We start from the raw sequence: 17,086 nt of genomic DNA on the forward strand, positions 1-17,086 counted from the left end.
AGCAAGCCTTTGTTATTGTGCTTTCAAATACGCAAATACCTTATCAAATGGATTTCCTGTTTCCAAGAATTAGCATTCAATCACTAGTTTTCTCACTGATGTCTGTATGAGGGAAGGCTGAGAAGAGAAGTGAGGAAATGGTCTGTTCTCTGCTTTGGAAACCAGACCCAAACAGTTGCCTTGGTGACTCTGTAAACCCACACTGTATGATCTATTCTGCCACTGAGCAGTGGAGATTTAATATGAAAGAAGGTAGCTGCTCCGTCATTACGAGCTTGTTTACCACAGGGTGAAATGTCTGGTATGGTGTCTCACATTGCAGTAAAATTACTCATGTACTTCTGTGTGGCTTCAAAGAAGATAGAAATAGCGTGGATAGAATATATAGGCTTTACCAAACTTAATTGCATATGTCTCAGTTTCACCTTTACTTTCTTGTGTAGTTGATGTTTGTTTGTGTGACCTGTATGTTTTTCATGCTGCAAAAATGCAAAATGTCATGACAATATCTGAATTGAAATTTTATTAAATTGTTTTTGATAGAGTACAGCAAGTTCAAAAGAAAATATTGCACGCATCCTCTCAAGAAAGAGTGTTTTTTTTAAGAATCACAGCAGTGTACTGGCAGTTTGCAAGTGAAAAAGGAAATAAATAAATAAATAAATATAGTTTAACAGAACTCCCTGTTAAAAATGGCAGTGTTAACAGAAAAATCTTAACAAGCTTATTTGCATATGCGAGATGGGACAGTTCCATCAGCATATCTTCTTTGATTGTGATGTAGATGCTACACGGTCTTCTCCTCAACTTTTTTCAAATCCATTTACACAATTGTGGTAGAATGGTAGTCTTCTTCCACTCCATCCTGCTACTCTTTATAACCTTGAGCTGCCGTCGTCGTCTTTATTCACTACAGGCCTGCTCTCCCTGTTTAGGATCTGTAATGACCACCACAACTCCCTGTCTGGCCCTTTTCTTCATCAGACGGACACCTCTTTCATGACATCACCTCTTTCTATTATTCTTCTTTTAGGCTCCTGGTGGCTAAGGTCTTTCAGGCTTTTTTCGTGGCAGCCTTGGTGTTCTTCTTGGTCAACTGGCTGACTAAATCTCTGTAGGCGGATGACCGCAGGAAACGCGGGTAGCAGTCTTTCTCCATCAGGATGTAGATCCGGTACTGTGCTAGATCGAAGCAGGTTGGAGTTGGGCTCTTCACATTGGCTTGGGTAATGTCTCGAGTCTCATGGTCGATGTTAACCTGGAAGAGAGGAGGAAGAAGCAAAGTGAGTTTAATCCATCCTGGCATTGTGCATGAAATATACATTCAGCTACAAGCCCCACTGCTAGGAAATTTGTGGAAGAATGAATTTTGCGTGAGCGTTCCTCACCTCTCTTGGTGCTTCACTTCCGATAAACTCATTGTAAATCCTCTGGGCTTTGGAGCAGAGCTTGGCTGCAGACTTTGTGCTTCTGTAGTCCTCGCAGGCCAGGTAGAAGGCAATGTTCTCCTCACTGAATTCAGACACCAGAAAAGCTCTAAAGGCATATAGTCCATCTGATGGAGGGGGGAGAAAGAGATTACTTGTGTAACATGCTGCATCAGCTTAGTGCATCCCACACATATTAGACAGCACAGTACAGACACATCTGTGCACTGCAACCCCATTACTATGATTAGATTTTTACCCACACTCCATTGCACATTCTACTCATCCTATTTTAGCTCTGTCTTAACACAGAATGTCATTGCTAAGGCACAATGCTTTAAGGTCCTTTAATCTGCACAGTTTTTCTAGCATCAAAAAATCTTTTTTTTTAAGAATTATTTCTGTAGGTAGTGTGCATTTATTTGCATATCATACTTACGTTTGCTGGACAGTAGCTTGTCAAAAGATTCTTTCCACCTCAAGCATTCCTCCAAAGTCAGTCTGCAAAAGAAGACATTGTCTGGTTAGTGCTGTGGCATAGCCTGTATAAATGTTAGCTTTGTCTTTATGTAAGATACATGGAATAAATATCATGTGCAGAATGTAACTGTACCTTGGTTTTCTCAATTTGTAGGCATAGCACAGCAGCCTCCAGTCCAGAAAGCTGCTCATGCGTGCTTTTAATCCTTTAGCCCTGTGATGCGCATATAAAATTCTTTAGACACATACATTTTCATTGTCTTATATAACACAGAAATGTCATACCAAAATCTTGTCGTACTGATTTATTTACATGACAATAAAAAGATCAATTTTAAAGTGTACAAAAGTAATAAATACATCATATACTGTGAACTAGTCCTAACAAATAAACTAGCTCACAGACAACTACAGAAATCTTTACCTTTCCAGGCAAGTATTTGGTAGTGCTGCTAGTCCTCTGCACATTGTAAGCCCAAAAGAAGAGATAAATATCCTGTGAATAGTGTCTCCTTTTGTGAGAGTTTATCAGCAGTCTGGTTATAGAGCGGTAGGAGGGGGTTTATATAGTGCAGAAGGGAAAGCATCATCCATCCTTTTGGCCAATCACGCTCCAGTTCTTTCTCTGCCCTTATCCCTGAGAGCGTATGCTGTGTTTGTGTGTGTGTGTTGAAAAAGGAGAAAATAGGGAAATGGGAATTGCCGAGACTAATTGTGATGGTGCCTTTTTTTGTGCTCCAACACTGTTTACACACTGGCCTAGAGATTGAAGAGGGGGGAAAAAGGTCACGTTTGGAATGTCTTTCCCTCTTAACAGATTTTCAGTAACACATCATCAACATATCAGTGAAGTAGCAGTAGTGAGGCATCTGAATACATTGAAGTAAATATTTTGTAGATGTACTGTTGATACATTACTTACATTAAGTAGGTATATTGTTAATATGTTACTTCCATTACACATAATCTAATCCTAACCCTGGCCCTAATCCTAACCTTAACCTCAACCCAAAATCTAATCCTAACCCTTTTGTTTGAGTCTGGTGAGTGTTTGTATCATCTAAAAGGACCACTCAAAATAAAGTGTCACCCAAATATAACCAACAACATGGTGTAGATGACATACTAAGGTCATACTATATTTATGCCGCCCAGAAATCAATTGAGAAATAAAATATGTAAATAAATAAAGTAAGCTTTGGGTCACATTCACAAGTGAGCTTTTGGCAAGATGTTTTTTAGGTCAGGTTTGTGCTCACCTTCAACCATTGCCTTGCTGCCTGGTAAGAGATACTGAGTTGAGGCTCACCTAATATGTTCAGGTTGTGCTCACAATAAGGAACATTTGATTAACTTTAATCTGGCATAATAGAAGAGGGCCTCTGGGAATCCCACCTATGACCCTTTGGGTGGTTATTGGTGATGTCACTGGACCCTTTTACCTGACAGGCTTTTTGGTACATCGACCTGGATTGTAGAGAAAACATATGGTTATATAAGGACAAGGGGCTCCTGTGCATGTTGGCCTTGAGATGTTTGTGCATCCGCTGTGATGTAAGAACCTCACTGTCGCCCCGTGCTTGGGAACCAACGCGAATGAAAGAGACGTGTGGAGAGGGGAAAATAGCCTTGTTGTTTTCCTCCTCCAAAAGCCCTTTCAGGAGATAATATACCCTAGATCAGGACAATTATACTGACACACAAAAGTCATGGTGAGGCAAGGTGGCTGGAGCTTTTTACTTGTTCCATCCAAAGAGATGGAAGTGGATCACCTACTGCTGCAGGAAATGGAGGTGATTTGAGAGGGCCAAGAGGAAAGGAAAAGATTAGTTTAGTCCATCTGAGGACACACCGTACATGCTCTCATCAGTCTTATCTGGAGTTGTATACTTCTGTTTCAACATTATTGGTGCCAGAAAACTCAAGGATGCCATTCTTTAGGAAGTTCAATCAGTTTAATATCAAAAGTCATTTATTTTTTTGCTGAAAAATTCTCCCACATGAACATTCTTCCATGTACATTTGTTTTTGCCCTTTTAAGGAGTTCCCTCTACCACCCAATCATGAATTTGTAGTAAATGTGTGATTTTGTTGCATTTCATACAAATTAAGTTGAAGTGAAGTGACATGAGAAAGAAACAAGTGCTAAATTCACCACTAGCAGCCTTATCATGAATCATTGTAACTTTCCATTAGCATGGCACCAGTACAGTCATCAGGTGGCATTTGCCAAATGTTATAACCATTTTTCCTATCTGCATGTTTAAAAGTAGGATGTTAGTGAGCAACTGCACACCATAAAGTGTTGACATTGTCATGGGCACGTCCCTTAGCCCACAGTCCGTCATAAATTAGGAAGTGTTGATGTTGGCCTACGTTTTTTCCATGACGTGGTTTTACAAATCTTGCTGTGATGTGAATGTGATGGGTACCATCTACTGTGTATTCAGCAAACAAATAAAGAATCTTTAAATACATATCTCACCAAGTTGACATGAATCAAGTGAATGATACAAATAAAATTTCTATAAAGAGTAGACTGTAGGAAGCTTCTGCTCTGTATGATATAAAAAATTACTTCTGTTTTGTAGTTTTGTTAAATAACATTTTGACCTAGCACACTTGTTGGTATGGCACGTATTTGTCAAGTAATACTTCTTAGTTGTAATGGAGAACTATTTTAGTTTGGCACGGCTTTAGTATGGTCCATTTAATTCAGTCTACTTAGGTGCAATCTAGAATTATAGGTTGTAGTCTGTCTGTTTCTCTGCATCCTTTTTTGGTCTCCTTTTACCGTTGGTCAAGACCCCTACATGACTACCTCCAAGCAGGTATTATTTGGGTATTAGATCTTTCTCAGCACTGCAGTTACATTGTGTTGCATTGGCATAAGTAGATCAGACACAGCAGTGTTGCTGGAGTTTTTAAACTTGGTACTCTTACTGTCCACTCTATTAGACACTCCTACCTTGTTTGGTCCATCTTGCAGATGTAGTTAAGAGATGATTACTGAACTCTCGCTGCACTGTTTGTGTTGGTCGTCTTCTAGTCCTTCATCAGTAGTCTGTTTCTGGCCACAGGATACTTTTGGCTACATATTTTTGGTTGATGAACTGTTCAGTAGTGACACAGGTAGTTTAAAAACTCCTGCAACACTGCTGCAACACAAAGAGGTCACCATGTCAGTGTGTGGATCCAGACTATTAATGAACAGCGTCAAATGAGTAAATGAAGTTGTGGACAGTGTGAGACCAGTAATGCCCCCCCCCCAAAAGAAAACAGACAGACAGGCGGATAGATAAAAGGGGCCAAGAGATTATGATGAGAAACGGCTACAGTCTGTAATTATACAACTACAAAGTGCACCTCTGTCAAAAATTGACACTGTGTAGATACAAGGTTGGTGTACCTAATTAAGTTGCCACTGAGTGTAGTCAGTCAAAAGCCTTCAAACAGAACAGTTATTAGTAGTGTAATAATTGATTTGATTAGTGTTGTTTGATTCCTCCTGATGCAATTGCATTGATTGAAAAAGAAAACCAAATCATATTGAATTGTTTGCATAGGTCAGAAACAATGTTGTGTATGCGTAGCATTGAGAATCAAATGAAACAGGATTTATTATCAAGACAAATTTGTTAAAACAAATACATGTGATATTGTCCTTAGAGATTTACAAATCATAAATGAACCAAATAACAGAATTCTCTTTTAGTTTTAATTTAATTTTTGCAGACTTTGACAAGCTAATGCTCTGTGGGTGCTTTGTACAGTAGTCAGCTAATAATCACACAGTTCTGTTATACTTAGAAGTTAGTTAAAGGCCCTGCTGCTAAACTGCTACTCTGTGTACTTGTGCCATAACTCATAACTCACCTACTAGTGACTTTCTGATTTCTCTTAGAGTAACATTTATACTAGAGAGATGATGGTGAATTATGAAGCAGGAGGTGTTGCAGTGAACACAATCAAAGCTCTTCATTTAGAAAAATACACAGCAGGCTGTAAAAACTTGAACTTGGAAAACACAGCTGAGCAGCCGAGGTGGCACCAGCACTATAACGTTATGAAATATCATGTTTATGAGAAATCCTTCTCAGAAATATTCAAAATACTGACCTTTTTTCTCACCCTCCTGCCTGTGAAATCCTCCTTTTTATCTTGTGAACCCCAGATTGAGAACCTCTGACTTGAAGTGAGTAGACAAAGAGAATGATGTCCTCTTTGAGAAGCATGCTATAGCCAGATCATTCTGATCAGCTATTTTTTAATACTTCTAAAGCATATTAGCATATATTTCTTAAAGAAACTTGAAATTTTGAATCAAATCTAAATCAAATTGAATCCAGTTGTTCTTAATTTAAAAAAGAAGAAAATCGCTTTTGAATCGTATTGTCTTAAGTGCTTCAGATTTTGTTGTTGTTTCTAAAACATTGATGTGGTTTCATGTGTGACAATACACCTTACCCAATTTTGCATGCCTTGCCTTGGGTCTATCACTTCAAGTTGTTACTTTCTTTCTCTTGAAGAATTAAGAATTGCAACTGTACAAATGTTTATATTACCTCTTTGCTCACCTGGCTATCTTTAGTCATTAAAAGAACCATACAAGGCATTCACAACAAGAGTTCAGAGAGGTTTAAATGGAATTCAGCTTTCTTCCAAAGAACAAACTTTATTTAACTTCTGTTTCAACCCATTTTAGTTAGGCATGTGCATCCTCCATATGAGTGGGCTGAGTGCCTCAGTGATAAGAATAACCTTTCTAAACAGAAAGCTGCTTGTTTAAAGCACTGCTAGGCTTGCTGGGAACACCGTTTTCTGATCTTGTGAGATTCATCCCTACAGCACTTTCAGATTTTAGATAAACCTTATAAAGCTGAAAAGACTGGTGCTTCATGGCCATCTTTAGCCTACACAACAGGGTTATACAAAAGGCATGTGTGTCACTGTAATGTGAGCTGCTCTTATTTACTCTATGGTTGTGTCTACACTGTACAATTTTACTGAAGTGGGTCATCTAATTTTATCCAATGAAATCACAATAAGGTTTGTATTTTTTTAAATGAACATGCTGTTACAGTTCATTATACCTCTTTTTTTGGGTGAATTTATTTCTGGGTTCGATGCAATTGTCGGCTACTTTTCATGCCATGTCCCCTGTTTCCTAGCAATGTGGAAAAAAAACAGCTAAGTGCTAAGCCACAGCTCAAGGTCACTGTCAGCTCTAATGCCTGTTAAATGGTGTGAATTAGTGGGGAAAGTCAGTGAGTGAGAACCTGTCCGGGAATATTCCTGAATCGGCTGCTAAAGGCCAGGCCAGCAATTCCCATCACTGTTTGTCTGTTTGTTTAAGGGGACCTTGAGTGTCAGCTTTGAGCCAAAGCTTCATAACAGCTGCCTGTTAATAGAGGTATGATATAATGGCTTGTATTTACAGTATTTTTTTTTACTTGAATACAATTTTTAACCCAGAACTCCTGTACATGGCTCCACAGTCCAGTTCCTACATTCATGTACTCTGTTACAGTACTATATAGGGGTGTAATGATACACACTGCTCACGATTCGATTCGTGATACTAAGTTCAAGATTTAATTTTCTTACGAATTTGAACGAACAAAAATTATGAATGACACTCCTTATTTATTTCTGAAGTGTAAACAATGCAAAACAATGCATTTGCTTGTATAGGTTTTTAAACAAAAAAACTTTGGTCTACTGCAGTTAAGGGAAATTACTGAAAACAGAGCTTTAAAATTTTAAATAAAATATTCTATTGTAGCTTCATCATATATTAAACATCCAAGTGAAAACATTCCTTTTTTATTTCTGAAGAATAACAGTTCAAAATAGTGTGTATTTTTCTTGTACAAAATTTAACAAATACTCACTCTCCTGCAATTAAAAGAAAGAGGGAAAGGCGAAAATTGTGACATTGTGGGGTTCTTTTCGTCAGACAACACGGTGGTGGCTGTTTTCAGAGGTTTCAGAAGTTTCACAATATTATCGATTTAAAGTGCTTGGGAAGATTTAAAGTGTGCTGCCACCACACAAAAAAAAAACGCTGTGGTGGTAACCCGCCTCTTTCACTGCTACCTCCACATTGTGTGCACTGTCCGTAAAGACAGTTGTGATTAGGTCCTTCAAGCTCCCAATCCAAAACAGCCGATTTCAGCACCTCAACTTAGGGCTGGGCGATAAAACGATAAGTATCGCGATATAACTTTTCCTCGATAGAGCGATAAGACAGGTTCGATAAATGTTCGATATAATACACCGTTCTCACAGTTCCACGTTTTAGCGAAAGCCCTCGTGGCATTTTCTACTGCAAGGAAAGCGACACTACTCTGCTGTGGCCAGGAGAGGGCGCACGTCCGAGTTTTTCGACTTGATTAGAGAGGGAGGGGGCCACGAGTAAAAAAAGGGTCGCCAAATTTACTTTAGCAATGTCTGAAACGCGGACTTTTACAGTCCCTGTTTGAGCGGAGCGACCGGCGATCTGTTCTCCTGTGACCGAGTGTGTGTGACGAGGTCAGTGGTGTAACTGTACTGTCCTACAGCGAACTCACCTCTTTACTAACATCCTAACAGCTTTAGCGGTGTTAAATCACGTCTGCAGCGCCGTGTTACAGCGCCAAACCGTCATATTTTAGTAGTTTTTTATATTTTACTCGTCACCTGACAGCTGAAAATAATGTTTTCTTTCTTAAATCATGACTATTACAAAAATTGCTTTTCAAGCTGATAAAAACAGCTCAGAAACTCTTCCATGGCAGATTAGTGAAATGTTCCACTGTTTGCTGAGTGTTTGTCATGATCGGACCATAAGTGATAGTTTAAAACCACAATTAACCACCAGGAGCAAAATCAGCCTTCAAACGTGAAAGAAATCATGATTTGACATTTATCGCGATATGTATCGATATCGAACGATATGAATTTTGTTTATTGTGATAACGTTTTTGGCCATATCGCCCAGCTCTACCTCAACTGTGTTTTTTCCCCAATGTGCAACTCGAAAAGAGGGCAAGTTTTTGGCATACGTAGCTCACTATTTCTCACTCTCCGGTAATCACATGTGCCATTATAGGTACGTAGCTCTGCGTAGCCCTCGAAGTCCACCCTACTGTTGTTAGTGCTATGCTGTCTGACTCTTTCAAAGTTTGCACCACATTTGCTTTTGTTTCATTGTACAGGGCTGATAAAACAGAGCGACTAAAGTGCAGATGTGACGGAATGCTGTACTTGGGCTCCAGTGTGTTAACTAGAAGCCGAAATCTAGCATTATCGACTGCAGAAAACGACCTCATGTCATTTGCAGTAAAAACACCAACTGAGGCTAAAGACTGTGGCATATGGGAGTATGACGTATGATGCACTGCTGTGGATAAAATCAATTGCGCACTCTGGTGTTCAAAAAATGCAGTTGCATTAGATGGCCTAATAAACAGAACATGCTTATTATCGTCAATCTCCATGATGCGCATAATTACATTTTTGCATCGCGATGTATTGTGTCACGATGTATCGTTACATCCCTAGTACTATAAATCAGTTTTTCACTCAACTTAAGTAAAGGATCTGTACCTTATTAAAGTATTCTATTATTGTGAGACTTCACTGCATTTCAAAGTAAAATATCCTACTTTTTTTACGGTACTTTCTTCTACATGTATCGTTACTCACTACTTTGAAATGGGAGAAGCAAACCAGTCATAGCACACCTTTGCTAAACCCCTCCCCTAACACTCATTGTCCAGTCATAGCTTAGCAACTTTAAACTAGGCCTGTGAACCACTCACAAGCTTTATATCTCAAGCCAGAAGAGTAGAGTTATAGGGTTAAACAATGTGGAATCCACATTAACAAGAAAACTTCTCAAAAATCAGGCTCCAAGGTATGCGGCTAAGTTAGCTAACTGCAGCATTGTGAATGTGCAGCCTATAATCGTACTACACTGCAATACAGAAACATTCCTTTTTTTTCATGCTGTCTACATGGATTTCTGTGATGTCTTCATCGTTTAGCCATGATCGGCTGTAGTGAGATCACAGCATTATGCATGCAGGCTAGCGAGCTTTTTGTCCTCTCGTTTGTGAAATTTTGAACATATTAACACAAAAATGAACTTAACTAAGAAGTTAATGGGCTGAATTGTTGCTGAACACTTTATAGTTGACATGGTGAGCTCAATGGCTTGTTAGATATGGCGACAGTATGAGGGAGGAGGATTAGCGAAAGGCCAGCTGTACGATTTTGTTATCCTGTCGCACCCACAAGTCTGCTCTTCTTTCACTGTGTTGTGACTGAGATGTGTTGCTGGGAAAGAGCTGTGTGGTGAACTGGTCCATTGGTCTTCTTCAGTCTGCAAGAGCAATGAGCAATATTGAGTTTTTCTGATATATTGAAAATAAAACTTCATGATTAATGGAATTTTCTAAACAGGAAAGTTTTAACCTGTTTTTTTTATGTCTGCAGCTAGGTCCTAATAGAAATTGTTAATGTAAGTAATTTAACTTTATGCTAGCTAGAGCTTTTACAGAACATACCAAATGTTGAAACTTAGAAATTTTATTGTTTCTTGAAAAATATATGGCCATTTTGAATTTGATGCCAACAACATGTTCCAAAAAGGTGTCACGGGGGCGTGTTTACCACTGTATTTCATCACCTCTTCTTTTAACAACACTCTGTAAGCATTAAGCATCTCGTGCTGTATTTTTCATTTCATAATGCGCAAAATGTTGTCAGTGGGTGACTGGTCTGGACTGCAGGTAGGCCAGTTTAGTGCTCTGACTCTTTTAATATGGAGCTATGCTGCTGTAATACATGCAGAATGTGGTTTGGCATTGTCTTGCTGAAATAAGCAGGGCTTTGTCTGAATGGCAGCATATGTTGCCAAAAAATGTATTTATTGTTCAGCATTAATGGTTCCTTAATAGATATGCTCATCACCCATGCCATATGCACGAATGCACCCCTATACCATCATGAATACTGGCTTTTGAATTGTGCACTGATAACAAGTTGAGTGGTCTTTAGCCCAGGGGACGCAGTGTCCATGATTTCCAAAAACAATTTCAAGTGTTGATTCGTCGGACCACGGGACACTTTTCCGCTTCGCCTCAGGCCATTTTAAATGAGCTCGGGCCCAGAAAAGTAAACCTCTGTTAAATTATTGGAAAGTGCCTTAATTAGAATTCTGTGCTGTTAGATACAGACAAGCTTCCAAATCTAAATAAGAAAAATATAATAAATAAATAAATAATTAATGAAAAGAGGCTGTGTCAGAAATATAAAAATCTCTAAATTGCTGTCAGGATTAGCAGTGGCTGCTATGGGGATACTGCTTGAACCTCTTTAACTACATAAAATATCCATGATAAGATTTACCTCGTTCTCCCCTACTTATGTATCCGTACTTTCACTCAAGTACAGGATTTGTGTACTTGTAGTAGTTACCGAATAATTTTTAATATTTATTACTAACTGAATAATAATCCTGTAGTTTAAGAAGGCAAACTGTGTCTTGTTATAGTGAGTGTGCTGGAAAAATACTTTTAGACATTACAGTATTAACTCACGTTGCATAACTCAAGAAAGAAAGAAGAAGCATTGTACTCCTGTTTGAGTTCAGAAATCCTGCATGAATATAGGTTTTTAACCAGTGGTTTACGGTTGATCACAATGCTGAAATCAGAACTTAATGAACTATGTGAATGCGACACCTTTTTTAAACATCTGTAAACAAAATACTTGTAATTGCACAGTGGCGTAATCAGATAGGACATAGTGGCCTAGGGGGAATTCAGTAAAAATCCCCATTTTTCTATGAAGCAGTTCAGTTCAGTTGAACAGTTCACTTCACAGTAGGGTCCAAAGCACTGAAAGCACTCAGTGTCGACAATCTAGCTTAGCAACCAAGTGAGAGAGCTGCCCAGATACAGAGCCAGGAACTCCACAAAGATCCATGATCTGTGATAACTGCTAACTCAGATCATTCATAATTAACAAGGAAAGTGGGACAGTGGAAGTGCTGCATATCTGAGGCTGGCTAGAAGAGAAAATTGTTCTCCAGTATAGAACAGGACATTTTTTAAAAAACTTTTTATGAAACTTTCCAGCAGTTCATTAACTTTAACTTTATTCAACACAATAATTTATTCTTAAGGTCAATGCAATGAATGGACTCTCTACAAGACCACTTTGTTTACTATATCTGAGAATAGGCTTATCATAATCCAAAGACAAACACACTTAAAACCAGAAAGAAAATGCATAGAAATAACAAATGGAAAAATGTATGGCTCAAATCGCATAAACTATTGTAAGACATCACAGAAAGTCACTGACGAGAGACAGCATATAAATTAATTGCGAATGAAAGTCAGGTGCTGTTGTTTAGAAAAGCCACAGCTTTGAATGCTGATACACGTGTGCAGAATAGGCTGAACAAATAGTTGTTTCTGATGCTTTAAGAGCTCAAATAGCTCATGAGCCATACTTTGTCAAATTACAGATCATGGATCGGAGGGGTTGAGAGAGAGAGAGAGAGAGAGAGAGATCAACAAACATCTTTCTTTGTGCTTATTGGTTCTTTTATCTAGAGCTTCGGGGGGCGGGGTGGGGTTGCAGTCGGCAGTGTCACTTTCAGTTCTGTCATTTGATGTATGTATAGAAGTTAATGCATACAAGTCTGACTCAAACATTGTGATATGGTGTTTATACAGACCATTGCATATTTCTAGATTTCTGGTTTTGGCAAATTCTTTTGACCAATAACTGGCCATCATTGGTCAGCAATTGATCATTCTCTGGCAAGCCTTTGCACTTCCTGTTTGCATCACATGATTGAATGAGGGAAATGCAAACAGTGGAGACTGCAGTACAGTGTTGTGCATGTCCCAAAAAACCGACAACTGTAAAACACTTCACTTTAACAGCATATTAAAAGACAGTTTCCTGTGTGATATATAAAACTGAACTCAGTGGGCAACGCAAACATCAGGCAAGAGTATGAGAGAGAAGGAATGAGATGAATATATGCTCCATCCACAGCAGAAACTTGACATGGGGAGATAATAGTGTCTTATCAAAACTACCAATCTAACCTGAAAAACAGTGCATCATTATCTGATTTCATCCAATTCTGTTTTAGTTTAGCAGATAGAATAATCTGCCCTGGCTGAAGGAATGAGATATATTTAGAAACTTGGTCTACACCGCTTGGCAAAACTACATGGTTATCAGCATTGGTTCTACACTTAATGGACACAGACTAGATTAGACGATGGTGTAGGGGTGCATTAGTGCACATGGCATGGGTGACTGGCACATCTGTGAAGGCACCATTAATGCTGAGTGATATGTACGTGTTTTGGCAACATATGCTGCCATCCAGATGACATCTTTTTCAAGGAACGCCTTGCTTATTTCAGCAAGACCGTGCCAAACCACATTACGCACGTATTTGCAACAGCATTTTTCCGTATTAAAAGAGTCCGGTCACCACTGTAAACATTTGGCACATTATAAAATGAAAAATACGATAAAGAAGACCCTGAACTGTTGAGCAGCTAAAATCCTATTTTAAGCAAAAATGGGAAAAAATTTCACTTCTAAAACTACAGCAATTGGTCTCCTCAGTTCCCAAATGCTTACAGAGTGTTGTTAAAAGAAGAGGTGATGAAACACAGTGGTAAACATGCCCCTGCCCCAACTTTTTTGGAACGTGTTGTTGTCATCAAATTCAGAATGGGCATATATATTTTTCAAGAAACACTAAAATTTCTAAGTTTCAACATTTGATTTGTTGTCTTTGTTCTATTTTCAATTAAATATAGGGTTTAAATGCTTTGCACATCATTGAAATTTTGTTTTTATTTACATTTTGCACAGCATCCCAAATTCTTTGGAAATGGGTTGTTGTTTTCTGGGTTTTAGCCTTTGTTCCACACTAAAACAGAGCTTTAAGTTAAAAATAAAAATGTATATATTTGACAATGCAGATATCGTGTGCATGTTTATTGCTTTTTCACATTTGATACGCTGCTTTAGGTCTCTGTAGGTGACAGGCTGATCACTGAACTATTAGTGTGTGACCTGTAATATCAAATTTCATAACATGTTATCGACTGTGCAGAAACTTTTTAGTTTATTTTTGATTATCATTAGAGGAGAAAATCAGCCTGTCTTTAGCTTGGATGTCTTGTTTCTTTATTGTTTCTGCACCTTTTTTAGATTTTAGAAAATATGACAATACAGGGTAGGTATGTCATAATTTTTTTACAAGGAAAATAATCCTTATATTTTAAAAGGTTGAATGAAACATTATTGACTGGCTGATATTTGCAGTTTTTGTATCCAAGCTAACTGATTAATCAAAGTTGTAATAGACCAACTAATCAATTATGAAAATAGTTGTTTGTTGAAGCCCTACACTGTTGTGCTTCATATATTCAATGTCTTATGTAGGTGTTTCATGCTAACTCTGCAACAGCAGTTTGGCTTTTGTCCCAGTGAATACATCATTTTGCATGTTCCTGATTGCTGACCTGTAAATGATGCCTACGGGTAGTTGTATCTGAAAAAACTGGCCTGAACTTACGCAAGGATATATTTCAGAAAGCACTATGGAATGCTGTAATGCTACAGTTTTCAAAAATATTAAAGAAATACCATAAACTTTTTCTTCTTTTTTCTTGTGTTGTAATCATTATCAGAATGTATGAAAACTTTTTTTTTTAGTTATTCTTTCTAGCTTAGTGTGAAATCTGTACAAGTATCTTTTGATTTGTACTGTAAAGTACAAATCAAGAACATTTACCTCTTAGAAACACTTCACACAATAGCACGGAGTTTATCACAGAGACGTGCAAGCGTAGACCAAAGAGGCTGATTTTGAATGCTAGTGAATAAATTGAAGTGTTCTTGCTTTCAAAATTATGGGAAACTGTACTTAAACTACAATAGTAAATATTTTAAAAATACTAGGGCTGCAACAGATATTTGATAATATTTGATAAATTTAATGATTAAAGTACTTGAAAATGGAAACGTCATTTGAATAACCATGTTTACAACTTTTATGAACCCATGCTCTTCTGTGGCAAAGCAGATGCTGGTTTATCAAGCCAAATACCAGTTGCCAGCTCTGCACACTGGCCACTTTGGAAACTGCGATTTAGCACAGCTTGCAAATTCTTGTAGTTTGAGGCAACAGTATTAGTCTCAGAGCTAGCAATCATGCTCTAGTAGTTAAGTTTTATTAAAAATCTAATTAAATAGATATTTATGCAACAGTACAATAATAATAATAATAATAATAATAATAATAATAATAAAAATAGTTTACTACTGCAGTGTCCACTGTTTTTAATAGCCACCAGCCACAACAAAGGTTTGAAGGTTTCCTATCAGACGTGCTTAACCTTTGTGACCAGTCTGTGTTGCTGGGCTTTGTGTCGGCTTAATCCTTTAATGCATAATATTTGTCTGACGGGCCATGGGAGGCTATTTCGAAATCTGGATTTTAAAACAGGATTGTGGCTATAACAGCAACAACTACATTGTGGATTGTACCCTGTAAAAATCATTGTAAGCACTCTGATATATATTTTAGTGAATTTAAGAAAATTTATTAAGTGCTAAGATAAGAGATTAGATACTTAAGTATGACAAAAATGGTGCGTTCATCTTAACAACTAACACTTGAACAAATCAGGTTTTTCCGCTGCAACCCATTTTGATATGCTGTTTAATATTATTAGCCACAAGAACAGCAACAAGATTGCTTAAAATAGCAGTTGATACTAGAATGAATTGTTTGTAGGTTGACTGTGATAAAACTGTTCTGTTCACTGTTAGCTGACCTACATATGCTCACATGCTGTGTCTGTTGAAAAGAAGACAGTCTGTCCCACATTTGGTCATTACTGTTGATCTCTAGAATAACTCACATTAGTAGGTGAAGTAAAATGGTCTTTTTTATGAGAATATTGAGGCACGTCATAGATTCACTCTGTCAGATGAGTTCAGAAAATGACACCAGTCAAGTCAGGACACAGTTTACTCAATTTTTTTGCAACAAATAAACACTAACAAGGTGATACCATGAACATTTTTGAAAGATTTAAAAAATAATTGAATCAGTTCATGAGGTCAGCAGGCTATGGTTACATGCAACACACAACACACAAAATAGATTTCTCGCAACAAATTCCCAAGAAAACAAATCTGTGGGAACGTGGACACATACTGTACATGGGTACATAAGTGAGTATATGTTATGTTTGCCTACAGGCCAGTAGTTCTCTGTCGCATACGCTGCTTTCTTTATTCACTACGCATTTTTGTGTTTTCCCTGCTCTAATGCACCTCATCTCATCTGGTAATCTCCAGGCCCTTCATGAGCAGGTGTGTTAGAGCAGGGGAAACATTACAGTCATTGTAATAAAAAGGTTATACACATCTTTATATAAAGATATATTCATCTACAGTACTATGCAAAGTCTGAAACCACCCTTGATTTATTTAATTTACAGTCAAAAAGGCCATATCATACAAATTATTCACTTTTCAGTGTCGGGAAAGAGCAGAAAACATTTAATAAAAAAAATCACACAAAAGCCTATACAAATAAATATAACTGCAGTTTTTTTCAGTTTTTACTGTGTCCACTGTTTGCCTTCATTACAGCTTTCATTCTTTTAGGAAGAAGACAGTTTTCAAAGAAATCTGCAGGGAAGGTTTTCCACACCTCTAAAGTTAAGTCTTAGGAATTGGTTGCCTTCTCTGCTTCTCACAATTCAAATATTCACTTTTAGTGATGTTAAGGTCTGGGCTCTTGGGTGAGTAGTCTATTGTTCTGAGAAGACCAGCACATTCTTCTTTTTTAAACCTATTTCCATTCCTCAGTAATGGCTTGTTGTCAGCTACACATCCGTTCAGATCCGTGTTGAGTTTTTTTTTGTTAATGTTGCTATATCTTTGAATACTTTTTGGATGTTTTGGAGCTTTTTTATCCCCCCACTTTTTTCCTTTGACAGTAGAATATCTTACAGCTTATCTCTTCAGAAATATCTCCTGAAAAATAAATAAAATAAATAAAAAAAAACAAAATAACTTGTACTTAATGGCCATTTTGACTGGAAATTAAATGAATGAAGGGTGGTCCA

The 17,086-nt window shown here is 37.7% G+C and overlaps 1 protein-coding gene across 1 annotated transcript; it reads right to left on the reverse strand.

The window, feature by feature from the left end:
* Positions 1-508: 508 nt before the first annotated feature.
* On the reverse strand, positions 509-2,438 carry rgs16 (regulator of G protein signaling 16). Its single transcript, XM_036570685.1, has 5 exons — positions 2,332-2,438; positions 2,041-2,121; positions 1,867-1,928; positions 1,389-1,555; positions 509-1,258 (listed from the first exon to the last, which is right to left on the reverse strand). Exons 1-5 carry the CDS (start codon positions 2,373-2,375, stop codon positions 1,055-1,057), a joined length of 558 nt encoding a protein of 185 aa, XP_036426578.1. The 5' UTR covers positions 2,376-2,438; the 3' UTR covers positions 509-1,054.
* Positions 2,439-17,086: the final 14,648 nt, after the last annotated feature.

The sequence above is a fragment of the Colossoma macropomum genome, unplaced genomic scaffold, assembly GCF_904425465.1.
Source record: "Colossoma macropomum unplaced genomic scaffold, Colossoma_macropomum, whole genome shotgun sequence".
Taxonomy (NCBI): domain Eukaryota; kingdom Metazoa; phylum Chordata; class Actinopteri; order Characiformes; family Serrasalmidae; genus Colossoma; species Colossoma macropomum.

What these genes read in the sequence shown, in the direction of transcription:
- rgs16 (XM_036570685.1), bottom strand. Translation starts at nt 2,375, where the DNA reads ATGTGCAGAGGACTAGCAGCACTACCAAATACTTGCCTGGAAAG. An exon ending in CCAAATACTTGCCTGGAAAG is followed by an intron (nt 2,122 to 2,331) that starts GTAAAGATTTCT and finishes TGCGCATCACAG; the next exon opens with GGCTAAAGGATTAAAAGCAC. An exon ending in TACAAATTGAGAAAACCAAG is followed by an intron (nt 1,929 to 2,040) that starts GTACAGTTACAT and finishes CTTCTTTTGCAG; the next exon opens with ACTGACTTTGGAGGAATGCT.